Raw genomic sequence first — 14480 nt, 5'->3', positions numbered from 1 at the left:
CTTCAGAATAAATTCTATTAACATTCACTCAAGCATGACAGTCAGTGTATATCAGATATACTGCATTATAGTTGACTTGGTGCATACCCGTAATACATGGCATATTTTACTTACATTTTTTATGTATTAAAGAACTAAAATTATTAAAGTCAGACAGGAGACAAGCATGGAATAAAAAAAAATCAACACAAGAGGAAAATACTATGGAGTTTTTATAATAGCATGAGTAGCTTGTTTGAAATGTACGTGGTGAATTGAAAGAGAGAGATATTTGTGCCTCAAATTAGAAATCAGACAGACAGCGTACTTCAACACACAAAAATGTACACATAACCCACAAACAGTAATAAAAATGCAAATACCCCGAGCAGTTCCCATTTTTCATTAATTGAATCCACTTTTTCAAGGAGATCATTTGGTAGTAAAACACCACTTTTCTTCAGAGCTTCAACCTTACTGAGCAGTTCCATCTTTTTCGGTTGCCTGATTGACATTTCTACACTGTATCTCTAAAAAGAAAAGAAATAGATAATATTAGCTACTGTGACGAGTCTTCTCTACAAAAAAACCTTGAACTTTAATTCTAAGTGTCCAGTTGATCATGCTCACTATAGTATTCCTTTTTTTTTTAATTTTTTTTTTATCACAGAATCTTCTTACTACGTATCTGAAGAGATTTAGGTACCAACCACATTGTCTTCTGGGTGACACAAACGCGGGCAGTTAGTGATGGATTACACATAGTAATATCCACTTACTCACAATATTCACAGTATTCATCTGTGCGGTAGCATTCACTAACACCCTCTCATCCAAAGCTTGATCTGCCTTGTCTCATTCAAGGGAGTTGGTATCTTATTTTTCAAATATGCTACTTCATCAGGTACCACTGAGTCTCTCCACTGAAAAAAGCCCATGGAAATAATTTCAGATTTAAGTTTTCTGTGAAGTTTATTTCTGCTCCCTCTCCTGCATTTTGCCTTATATATGGGCCTTAAACATAGCAGCACATGAAAATGTGAGGGCTTCACCTTAGAAAAACACTTCGACGTAACTCACTTGTAAAAGACCACAAGTAACTTGATTTTTATTGCATCAACCAAGAGTGAAATAGCACACAAACGACAATGGCCACAGTGTTAATACAGTCCTGCAACAATGCTTTATTTCCTCCACTGTTAATTATTCTTTAAAAAATGAAAAAGAACAGGGAAAACAGGACTAAAACCAGAAACTTTTTACAAAATCAATTTAATACAAATTTCTAAATATTTTAGCTGTATGTGTAAATACGTGATATATACTCTATTAAAATGTATTCTAATCCAGAGATGCACAGGGAAATACATCTCTTTAAAAAAACTTTATTCTCTGAAAACCTGAGTTAAGTGTTCAGTGTGACAGCTAGTATACTGATCAATTAGTAGCTGGTACAGTACATTAAAAAAACACCAAAATTTAAACAGGCATATACTCATATACATGCTGTACCTATTGGTAAGCTAATTCACTCTCTGTCTTACATACAAACTACTCATAGAAACAGGAGTAGTCAAAATCACACCTTTTAGTGGTAAAGGAGAATTCAACATGTATTCTTGCAAAGGAGTTTACGAGACATTCATAAATTATGCAGAGTTATTACCAAATCACATCCTAAACATTAAGCTTCTTTGCTTTATTTTCAGCCATGAAAACTGGTACAGCAGCTCACACTGCAAATGCTAGTAACTGGGCATATAAAATTAAATGTGAATAAGGAATGTTTAAAACGTGGATGCCTTTTCCAGATCCAGGGAGATGTTCTGTAGGAAAACAAAGCAAAAATACAATTGGAGACAGCTTAAAGAAAATAATAAAGGTGTGAAATCACTGTTTCAGCTAACAGGTCCTCAGCATTTCCATGCATATGTTTGCATATTGTTAGTTTCATATTTTAATCTTTCATTTGCACAACACATGCACATCATTTGTATTATGTAAACTTCAGCAAATATTAGTCATTTGTGGATCACAGAGCAAATGTTTTAAATGAGGTGATTTAAACCATTTCTCATTATTAATGAACACTGATCAGGTGTCTGTGTATCCAAAATTACATGAATATGCATAGTAAAAAACAAGGAATTGTTTGTAAAGAATTTGCCTTGTGATACAGAGTGCACTGTGACTACAGTTTCAGACCTGTAAATATTAGGCATCGACCAGATTTGGCACTGGAAAACTGAATTCTCAAAGGGACACCACCATTCTATTGGACTGAAATGTTCAACAAGTACTTCTCTTGGTCCCACAGCTTTGCCTTTTCAGCTAGAATGGTTACTGGAGGCGATTACGATCTTCTTCATGCAATCTGATTTCTATTTAAAAATGATATAGCTGAAAAGGATTTGCATAATTATTTCTATGAGTACATGTAATATCAAGGGGAATCCAGAGTCCAATTTGCTAGGCACTGAAATCCAGTTCATGCTACTCCCTTTCTTTTGTCAAGTGAATTAATAGACTGAGAGAGTCCTCTAGCTGTGTGAGGCTGGTGCAGGCATAGCTGGCTAATGCCTATCACCTGTTACAGGCTGCTACAGGGTAGACTGTGGTTGGTAGTGGTCCTGGAATGGCATAGGACCAATGAAAAAAAAAATACAGTGAATGTTTTGTAACTACAGTGTTTTGTTAACCAGAAATGTAAGATGTTTCATTTAATTTTGGGCCAGATGAAATAATGCAGTGGAGCATAATCCAAATAGAGTGATGATGTTATTAAAGGGTTATTACATTAAAAAATAAATCAGATAGATTTTATATACAATCTCTGACTTTGTCACCATGTAACCTACTGTATAAACAAGCATGATGACAAGCGCTGATTGACAGAAAATGCATTATACTATAACTGTAAAAGATGAAAATATTCAGTTCATTATTAGGTATATCGGTATGTGACTGAGAGTCAGTATTGTTTCATTTCTGGATATTTAACATGCAGTACGTATTTTACGTTAAGGGAAGAGCTTAATGTTAGGAGGTATAGTTTAAGAACTGAGAGCACTGCATGCTATTGCTAATGCTATTTTTTAATCCATTAAACACCTACACTCTAAGCAGTTGCATGGAAAAAATTAGCTAGCAGCTCTATCAGTGCAGCACAACCTAGTCTGGTAGGACTTCTTAATCCTGCGGTAGAAGATAATTTAATCTTCAGATTCATTCTTTCCTCAGCTTTAAGTGAGCAAAGGCTGCTCCACTGTGACAGTCCATAGATGCTATGATATAAATTACTGTTTAATAGGCAAAAATAAGATTAAGGAAGTAAAAGTTCCAGTTTTTGTTTTTGTTTTTTTTTTTACTGACACAATAATAAATAAATAATATTTAATTTCTCAGGACACTTTTCATGTTAAAAAGTTGGGAAAAAATATAATGAAATAAACCTGCAAAATATTTACAGCATGATTAGCTGCACGCATGCATGGCTGGCTTTGTGCTCCTGAAGCCACTCAAAAGAAATTCAAAACACTGCTATGTAACTTAAAGCATTTGGGCTTTTTTTTCTCTCTCTCTCAATATGATTAGTATTTCTCAAAAAAAAAAAAAACAGCGGAGTTTAGCAAAAAGCAGTAACATTTATTTATGAATAAGTTTGGCAAAATATTTAAAGCATGAGAAGTTGAATTCCAAAACAAAGCAAGTTAAATTTCCTTTGATAAAAATGTTTTACAAAACCTAGGCAGGCTTGATTGAGACATGTTTTTTGACACTTTAATTAAATGATGCTTTTTTTCTTTTCTTTAAAAAAAATTATATAAAACATTTTTGTTTGAAAAATCACACCCGAAAATTCTGCCCAAATGGAGACTGGAACAATGCCTTGTAACAGTGTTAATTGTCACCATGGAAACCAGAAGAATAAGCCATTTTGAAACTGGTATAGAAGGCACACATTGAGCAACTCAAGCATTTTTCAGCCTCCTTCAGTGTTAAGGAACAAGATGCCTAGTCACTGAGAGGTCAGAGAAAGAAATCATCATGAAAGGTTCGTAGATGAGCACTGTCTGGTAAGCAATAAAAAAATCTGTACACAGTTAACAACTCTGTAAGACTGCACACCGCATCTTTCAGAAAGAGAAACATCACAAAAAGATGATCAGGATGAGGGTGCAGATTCCACTTCTCAAGCAAAACTTTAGGGCAATATTATGCAAACCTTGCCCCTAAAGCTCCCTGGGAATTCTGTTGTTGTAATAAAACTTCAGAAGAGGAAAGGAAAAAAAAAAAAGCCTGCATGATGGAATTCAAAATAATGCTCTAAAAGCACACAGAGAGATTAAGACATCCATTGTAAGACTTTTGTATGGTGCTTCTGTTGGTTATAGTGAAAAGAGACTAGACATACTGAACACACAGTGGAGCTATGGCTACGAAGTACAGAAGAATTAAGCCAGTGAACTTTCTCCATTATTGGAATAAGGGTGTGCTATTTGTAGATGTTCTGCATTCCATCATTCACGTACTAAAAAAGTGCCTTCAATCAAACGGTACTGCACCACAGACAACTGAGATCGCGACTCAGTGACTTCCAGTTTAATTTTTACCTGGATTACGTCTTTAAATTTTAAAACCTAGCCTTTTGGAATGATTTGGTTGAGGCAGACACAAATACATACACATGCACAGTCAGGGGTTATATATGCATACATTCAGTGGTGACACATAGTCACAAAACATGCTATATACATAAAGCAAATACTTTGCAGGTAAATTCACCAAATACGCAATATAAATATATGTAAACATACAGCCATGCACATATAGCAATATTTGTCCATCATCTCTTCACACACATTCTCACTTTGCTTTCTGGATAATGTTTGCACTCTTCATGCTAGACTTCATGGTGGCCCCTTAGGAAGCCCATGCCTAATGCCATTCAGTGAAGAACAAAGAGTCTTTTTATTCCAAAGTCCAGGGTCCAAAGCTCAGCTGTATACAAGCAAAGTGAAGGAATCTGCTAGAGGCCAGCCTTCCCTTCACAATAGCTCTTAATGCTTCTACCTTTTTGGTACTATCAGTATGAAACATTTTAGAAACCGTCCAGAAGCTTGGTTATATTTCTTATGTTGTCAATAGTACTAGAACCTCTGGACAACATTCAAGATCTCAGCTGAATGCTCTGCCTAGATAAATAGCAGTTGCTGTTTCTTGCAAACTTCATGTATTTTACTATTAGCAATTTATGGTAAATAATTGCACAGGGAAATTATAGAGACTCCTACAATTGTCCTTGTAAATTAATAATAGGCTTTCCTGATTGGGATAAATTTGTTGCTGAGCCTCTGGAAAAAATTAAAAAGTGCAATGTCATTTAAAATTGCCAGAACTCACACAGCAAATTACATCTGAGGTTAAGAATCAGTTTTTCCTCCCCTAGTTTATTCCATTTGCATGATCTGAAAATCATATTACATTGGCTATGTATTGTTAATTGGACATAGATTGCATTATCTTTAATATAAATCAAACTACAAATACTAAAATGAATTGCAAATTCTTTAATAGAAGATCATAAAACAATCTTTTTTAAGTATTTCCCATTAATAATTTAATTCCAATTATATCACTCAGAAAACTCAAGAAGGAGAGCGCTAACTTATTTCCATTTGCTTTTCCCCCCTACAAATAAGCACAGTGGTAAAATATGTATTTGTATGAGTGAGCGCGTGTGTATGCGTGCATGCCTGTAAAACAAGACAAATCTTAGCACTTTTGTCTAAAACCCTCATATTTTTGTTTCAGAAAGTAACAAATGTGGATTACATTTCTGCAGCACATTCCTTTTCCTAGCAGCTGGAGGAATAAACACATTGAAAGATATATTAAGTAACTTCATGAACTAATTTTTTCCTACATTAAAAGATTTTGCAGTCAGTACCCATTGTTCTGTCTTTTTCTTAAAGAAGGTAATCTCAACACTTTAAATTTTACTATAAATGTAATATCTTTTTGAAGACTTTGTATGCCCTTTAATGAATTTATATTAAATATTTAATACTGTTTAGGGCATATCCACTACTACCAAAAACAGTTATATTCCCAGCAGTCCTACTGTTTCAGGCAGAGGGCTTGATTGATCCTCCTAGCCTGAATTGAGTAGAATGAAAAGAAGCAGTTGGAAAATAGCTGCAATCATTTAATGCAGATGACCTCTGACAGGCTCACAGCTCTTCTATCTGAACAGAAATTTGCATGGGGTCTCTGTGCAGAGGAACAATGTAACCTAAATGGTAGACAATCTTTATTCTAATGAAGTGGGTGTCAAGGTCAATGTAAAACTGCAATGATAAATGGTGCACCACAAGGCAAGAGAAGTTGCATAGGCATTGTAGTGCTTTCACATTAATTGAAGGCTGAAATGCACTGAGTGAAAGCACAAGACTCTCTTTTCACCATAATGTGTTAATGCACAAATGTTTAAATGTTTTATTCAAGCCTCTAGCCTGTTGGCTCAAATCTTATTGCAAACAAAAATACAATAGTTGGCCAATAACCAGAAAAATAGAACTTTTTATTAGCTCGCCTTATTTCTTGAATCCCTAAGAACTTCCACAATCTACTCAGAGTACCAAAAGAATAACAAGTCTCCAGACAACTAATGTAATTCCCATGATCCTTCTTCTATTTAGGATATCTGTCTTTAATTAGTTCCAAACAAGCAACCCTTTAGACAACTCTTCATTAGATACCATTCCCAATGAACTAGCTGCAAGAAGAAAAGTCATGGTTCGATATTATTATTTCCTAGATTCCAAGTTTTCTTTTCATATATAGTTAACATCTCCAGGTGCCTTTTGTTCTCAGTAAGAATTAGACCAGTAAAACTGGGTTTTGTAATGCAAAGAGTTGTGTGCCTGGAGTGGGGACTAAACTACGGTCTGTTATTGTGGCTTTGTCAAAACTGCAATACAACTATAATTATAGTACTTCATCAGCTGATCAAGCAATTTGTAGGAGGCAGTGCATTTTGTCTTATAAAAATGAGGAGGACAGTAATCTGCTTTTTAAAATCCTGAGCTGCTTAAGCTTGTTAAGGGTATATTGTTTGCTAATACACTCATTAGCAGCCAAGCATTTTAACTTCATCAATTAAATGGGAAATGGTGTTGCACGATTAGTTTCACAGAACGCTAAAATACAGATAACAGTCCTCAGTTAAGAATTTTAGAAAACTTCTTTTCACCTGCAAACTGCATTAGGCACTTCAAAACATTCTGTGCACTGAGATACACATGGGGTGGGAGACTGGGGGGGGGGAGGCTGTGCATGAATGTAGGTGGTGAAAACCCTGCATCTAGTTGTGAAGCTAATTATATATATATATATATATACACATATATATGTACACACACACACCCACTTTCAATTTCCTAAGTCCCATAAGGATTGCTGTTAAAGCAGAGAGTCATTGCTGACACTGATGAACATTACTCCTCTGAGTAATCCCTGGGATGACAGAAGTTCATTTTTGTGAACAGCAGCACACAGCTTCCCTGTATCATGAAAGGGTGCACAATATGGATGATGATTTTTGAATATTTATCAGCCTTTATAGTTTTAGGCTCTTCTGTGCAAATAGATGCTAACAATACTCTTACAGTTATTAGCCAAGGAGCTATAGCTTGTTGCTAATTAAGGAGCCACAGCGCTTTCAGTTTGCAGAGGGCTGAGTGGCATGCAGTGCACAACGCCATTTCCTCGTCACAGCTCGGCTGCACCAGTGTATTTTCCATACAGAAATCAGTCTTTTGGATATTGCAATTCAGAGAATAAACTCCAGCAAAAAAAAAAAAAAAAAGGTATTGTGTAAAGGAAAAAAAATAAAAGCACGTTAGTGATGAAACTGTTTAAAAAACTGTACAGCTTCATCTGTGTGTGATTTGTCAGGTCTGAAGCTTTGACGTGCCCAAGGGGCAGACCCCAGCGGGGAGTAGGCTGCAGAGCTAAATAGCTGTGAAAGAAGTCTTAATGTAGGATGGAATTCAAACTAACCTTGACATGACCTCAGGAAAAATATGCAAAAAGTAAAATGAATGCACTCTGCAAGATACATCCTAATTTCGTGGCCAAGCTGGTTAGTTTCGCAAACATAACTGGGGCTTTAAAAGCAAAATAAAATACAAGAAAAGGAGGAAACTTTGGAATTCAGAGTAAAAACTTAAGCTGGCATGGTGTTACTGTGGAGGCACATGAATCATTTGGAAACAATCCAAATAAAAACCAACACTGAACAATATTGTTGTCAGGCTGTCTATTCAGGAAAATTGTTTTTTTTTAGGTTGAATATAAATGACACAAAGCCAAGATTACATCATTGCATTACAAAGTCTGTTGTGGCTTTTAGCTGAACAAGCCTCATGGATCTACTGGCTGATGGCAGTAATTCAGTAAGAAGTTTTAAGGGCTTCTTTTTCAGCTTTGTTACTCTAAATATAAGGGAATTTTCTTTAAATGCTTATTATTTTTCTTTAATCCATATCCCTGAGCTTGCTCTGGAAGCTTACTACATGATACAAAGAACAAAAATTTGAGTGGGGATATTAAGTCTTGATTTGGCTTTATTGCGCACTTTTGCCCATCCTGCTCAATCCTCAGTTAAGTAGGAAGACGTTCACCCTAGCACAGCAGCCAAGAACTGGCTAATTCACTAGATATGTGGAGATTTTAATTGAGCAACAACTTGTGTTGAAATTCAATCCTTTGCAATACCAGTTATTTACAACACCATTAACCTGTTTTTAAGTATAATCAAATCACTAAGAACATACAAAATACAACACATCCAATTTGCAAGGACAATTAAATATCAGCTGCATGAGATTCCACTAGATCTACAAGTAAAAGACAAACCCTGGCAGATGGTAACAGAACATGGTCCCACAATAGAGGTTGCAGTGCAGTTCAGGTGTATTTCACATCATAACAATCTATGATCCCATAAGCTATCCTTTACCTGGTATATTTGTCTGATATCCTAAGGAATTTCTGAGATTTATCCCATGTTGCTTTGACTAATACGACAAGGTATTTTTCACAACTAGCATCGAAGGTGCAACTTTTGGCACAGACTAATATATATGCAACTTACAGATATGCTTAAAATATCAAATTTGGATTTAGCATAATTTACATTTGTTTAGTGTCTGAAGAATAACTGATTTTAAAAAAAATTGAAAAATAGTGCTCTTTAGGAACTAATAATTACTGTATCTTTGGATTACTGCTCAAGTATTTTTATTTACTGAGGAAAAGTGTAGATTAAGGGGATTCCAAAACACTGGGGAAGGCAGTAGTTAGTCCATTACTGGTCAGAAAATGTATTTGATGACAGGGAGACTGTATGACCTGGAAATACACAGGTGGAGATACACCTCTCTCTGGCCTGATATTCTGAAATGCCGACCCAGAATGTATCAAATGTCATACGGTTACATTTTTACTTTTACATTTTTACAAAATAATACACAACAATGTAAGATTATGGAGATTTTTTGAAGATAATCAAAGAAACTAATTTATAACCTGAAATTCACATCTTATCCTCCTCTCTGCTAAGCTGCGCCTACTTGTGCAATATGCATGAAACATAAAGTTGGAACTCCTCTACAGAAGGAATTAATTCCAAATGCACAGCCCATTGTCAGGCTGCGTGTTACAGGCTGTGTTTTATTTTGAAATGGATGTTCCTGCACATTTATCTTTCTCAGGCTGGCTCTTCTGAAGTCCTTACTCCATCGTTACTCAGCCAGAATGCTAATGGCAGGCAGTAATAACCTCCCGTGAGTGAAGTCCAACTGAAAATCGACAAATAAATTATCCTGTCTTCTAGCAGTACCTACTGGGATATGTTTGAGGATAGAATATCTCTGGATCCTTCTTCTTACCTATTTGTTGTACTGTTACACAGGAGAAGAAGCTGTCAACTGCAAAAAGAGCCAAATGGAAATCTAAACCGACACAGGCAGAACTAAAAGTCTCTACCAAAGAGCAGGAGAATCCACAGAGGAGCTCTGGGATCCAGATGGCTCTCTCATCCCACCATTTAAGGCACACTTTCTTTAGCAACCCATGTTACTAGACCTTGTCAACTGTAAGAAAAGAAAATCATCCCTCGCCTTTGGCAATAACTGTGCAATCTGTGCAGGCTGGTGAGTGAACTCATGCCAAGGATGGACAGATTCTGTGTAGCTGACTTGGACTCTAACCTCAGAATATGCAGATCTGAGTTCACAACACCTGTAGTATGTAGCGTAACATGATCTTTATCATATTTGAACTTTTTTCTACACAACAGAATTTACACCTGTTTGAGAGCCCAAGTAAGGTGCTGCTTGGAAAGGTGCAGTCTGGTGTTGACAGCAGATTTCTTAATTTGCCCCAAAGTTATAATGAAAAATGACATTCTTATTTTAAATTCATATTCTGTACTATATTAAGTAAAGTGAAAGCTAATAGTTTTTATAATTTGCTATTTGATTTGTTCCTTACAATTTCCCTTGAGTTATGTCAATGTCAGCACACTCAGCAGGTCCACTAGGAGTGCTAAAACATCTACACTGACTACCTAAAACATTGGCTATCGCTCTAGTTTCTCTTACAGCAATGACATTACAATGGAATGCATCAAAACAATTATTAAAACATGCTAAAAATAAAGTTGTATAGTTAGCCCCATTTTATCATCTCCAGACAGACATTCTGAGCACTTCAAGAGACATAACAACTAATAGCTACTCACTTCTCTAGTACAAATTAGAGTTATTAAAACAAAAGGAGAAAGTTATTATCGCTGTGCCACTATCTGTGTTAACAGCAGACAAATCCCATGTTACCCTGAATTTTTAAAACTGAGAAGTCAATCTCCCATTTTTAATATTATTCTGTGATAAAATAAAAAAATTCTTTCAAGTTGAGAAACTATTTTTATGATCAACATAAACTGTTTTCAAGAGCAAATTTATAATGGAAATGCTGACACAGCTTAAACCATGCCTGTGTGAATGCTGCAGAAACAGCTATTTCAAAAATATTTTTAGCATTTGGAAAAGTCCAACTTTGTTTAAACCTGAACTTATTTTTCTACAATAGCAAGTAATGTTAACAGCATGCTGAAAATGTTAAGGATAAGTGTACAGTGTCAAAATAGATTGAATCTCTCCGAAAACTGGAGATTCAAGCTTTTTAAACATAATCCAGATGTTTGGCTTTTAATCACATTTCAAGAAAGAGGAAACTTATGTGATACAAAATTCATACATGCATATTTCATTAGTGCCTTTCCTATCACTGAATTAAAAATTTCTAACATATGTTTTCCTCAAACAGATAATGTTTTAAATTAGAAAAGTTGGCAAGAAGTTGTACACCTCACAAATGTCACTGAATTATTATAACATGGAAGAAAATATTTCTTTTTTTTATAGCATTAACAGCTTTGATAGTAAATGCTATGAGAGCAATCACTTTTTCTCCCATTGGTAGGAAGTCTCTTAAACAAATCAAGTATATGAAGATGGCCGAAAAGCAAGAACTAACAACATACATTCTTAAGAATAGCTGGTAACAACCTCATGGACCTATGTATATCTAGCACAGACGCTTTCTCCCTTCCTCAAGTACTGATCTAGATAGCACAATGCTGTGCCCAAACAGCTTTTTCAGTAAGAGCCAGACAACTCTGAAGGTGGGAAAACCTCTTCCAAGATGTAATTGAATCTTAGAACACTCTCCAGCACCACTATCTTTGCTGAATAATATTTAAGAAACTATACTGGTACGAACACTTTTTCTAAAAATTAACAGATATGATAAGCCCCAGACCCTTAGTAAATTAAATAAATTAGTAAATTAAGACTGAATCCATTCCTAAAAATGGACTTTCAGAATGTAATAACATTTAAATATTCTAATTAAATTTAAAGCAGACATAACCTAAGCAATAACGCTGGGAAAACTATCACACATGTAATAGCAAGGGGAAAAAAATCAAAGCAATGTTTCTTCTTTCTATCTGCACATGGTATCTGGCTTGCTCTTTGAAAGCCCCATACCTACTGAGAGGTCTGTGAAACGTAAATGGGAACTACCAGGAGCAAAAGTATACATTCTGCTGCTCTGCGATCGGAGGGAGGGAGATTCCTTTAACTGTTACTATGAACTGCAGCTCTATCCAGAAATACTGGAAATCATACAGTCCAGGACATGTTAAAAGCCAGTCTCTATCTTGAACAGCTTCTGTGCCTAAAAGAGATACCTGGCCCCTTTCAGAACATCCATCAGCAGCCTTTCACATACACTCAAGCTTGCCATTCCTCTGCTCCAATTCTTTACAGGCTTGCAACAGTTCAATGAAGTGGAGAAATATTATTTGCAATTTAAAATGAGAAACTGAGGTACAGACAGATCACGTGTCCAGTGCTAGAGATCTCTGATGGGGGAGCACATGTCTTTCATTCCACCCAACACCTCCTCTTGTGCAGCTGAGCTCAAAACTACTTAACAGATTTTACTTCACACCAGACTGAAAAAAAAAAAACACCCCACATTATTATGCCTATGATACATTTTAGTGACTGCAGAAAATACACCAGATCTAAACTCAATAAATCTTTGTTTCTACTAGATATTTAGGAACTAATAGTTACCTTTAACAGAATACAGAGTGTACTGACACTGAACTCATTTTGCCTACTGTACAACTTGTAAGAAAAAAAAAAAAAAAAGATGTTTTTCCTCAGTTTCTATTTCCATGATTTCAGGTGTCTATTTTCAAGGCTTTATGCTGTTGCTAAATGTAAACTTTGCTATTTTCTGGCATGATGAAAGCTGAAAGCTTCTTCTCATTTCTAATGGCATTCTGCCAAAATATTCTCTGAAGAAAAAAAACTTGGGCTGATTCACAGATCTAATGTTCATGATCTAACCTCACTACTTGTATAAAATACGCCATGGTCTTACCTTCCCTTCTTATATTTAGATCTCAATGTTCTTGGCTAAAGAAAACCTTTGATACTGAATCCAGGCCGAATTTATAGATACATATGATGGAAAATTCATAGCATTCCATGATAAAATGATAAATAATTAGCTTCTTTAGTGGTTAGAAGCTGTATGGTATGCTTCTAGTTTGAATTTGTTTAATTTTAACTTCCAGCTGTTTTATCTTCTCATACATTTTCCAATAGCTTGAATGTCTGTGGAAGCGTGATGTTAGTAGACATGATAAGAATCAAATATGAAACCAGATGACTTGCACTGATCTGGAGTTACTTCTGTTTGGTTTTTCTGGAATTACAATGTGTAATCACAACATAGAGAATCAGGACAATTTTTGCAGAGCCTGGTGAAGTCAAACATACATACTTTGGACATTCTTACAGTTTATTTCACTATAGTGCAGTGAGAAAGCCAGTTTTCTGTAACTTGGCCCTGATACAAATTGAAAACAAACAAACAAACAAACAAACAAACAAAAAGAGTTGGATTTCATTTGAGTTTGTGGACAGTATTGCCTGTATTCATATTTCAGTTTTTAATTGTTAGGCTCCTCTGGTTGAACCTAAGATTATTTTCTGCTTCTATTCATGCTGGAAAGGAAGAGGTGAAACAAGATAAAATAACTATGGTAGCAAATGAATTGGACAATATCAATGAGACTTCCATCCACAAAGAGAGCATTTTCTACTGCATATGCATGCCTGTTCTAGATCCTAGATCCACACCAGAAATTGTAAAGCTGAATATGAAGTAGTCTTGACAGACTGATGAATCTGTCTCTTACTGTTTAGTACTTTGTAATAAGATGCTACAAGGTCGTATCTGTATATTAATATAAAGTTTCAGTAATTAAAAAAACATAGTTCTGTAAAGGTACTGCAATGAAATTGCAGAAGGGGATTTTAGAAAACAAATAAACATACCTTCATGTTGATTTATGTTGCCAACTGAAATCCTAATCTCTGTGTTCAAAACATTCCAATAAACTGGCGACTGCCATGTTGATATTCAAACACTCAGAATGCTTACAATCTAGATACTACAATTCAGATATGGGTAAATTATTCCTACTCTAATGTCTGAATTCTATGTAAAGAAGATGAAGAAAATGTCTTGAAAATTGGAAAATACATGCATATATCTGAGAAGGAATTTTTTCAAAGGAGCACAGCAATAGGAAATATCAGGACACAAAATCAGTCATGAAGTAGAATGAAGAAAATTCAGGACATTTTGAAAGTATTTCAGTTGAAGTAAACACAGGGTAGAGTAGCCTTATGAACTTTTTCTGGCATTTTCTCAAGACATTCCGGTCCTGCTTTTGTAGTCAACTTATTCTGGTAACCAGACATGTCATGATAGCTGTATGGCAGTTCAAATACAAATTGAAAAGGTCTGTGTCCATTAAGGCAAGCTATGTGCTCACACTAATG

General features: G+C 35.4%; 1 protein-coding gene across 3 annotated transcripts in view; it reads right to left on the bottom strand.

Moving 5' to 3' along the window:
• The window catches only part of AKAP6 (A-kinase anchoring protein 6), a 271062-nt gene that overhangs the window by 51435 nt on the left and 205147 nt on the right, over positions 1-14480 (bottom strand). For all 3 annotated transcript variants that reach the window (XM_090141307.1, XM_090141308.1, XM_090141309.1), the window contains one exon: positions 363-509. In XM_090141307.1, the coding sequence (XP_089997433.1) occupies positions 363-509 (147 nt within the window). The remainder of the gene's footprint in view (positions 1-362; positions 510-14480) is intronic.

The sequence above is a fragment of the Phasianus colchicus genome, chromosome 5 (assembly GCF_987193195.1).
Source record: "Phasianus colchicus chromosome 5, bPhaCol1.hap1.1, whole genome shotgun sequence".
Classification (NCBI taxonomy): Eukaryota; Metazoa; Chordata; class Aves; order Galliformes; family Phasianidae; genus Phasianus; species Phasianus colchicus.
The sequence above is the reverse complement of the archived record's forward strand: the minus strand, read 5'-3'. Positions and strand labels throughout refer to the sequence as shown.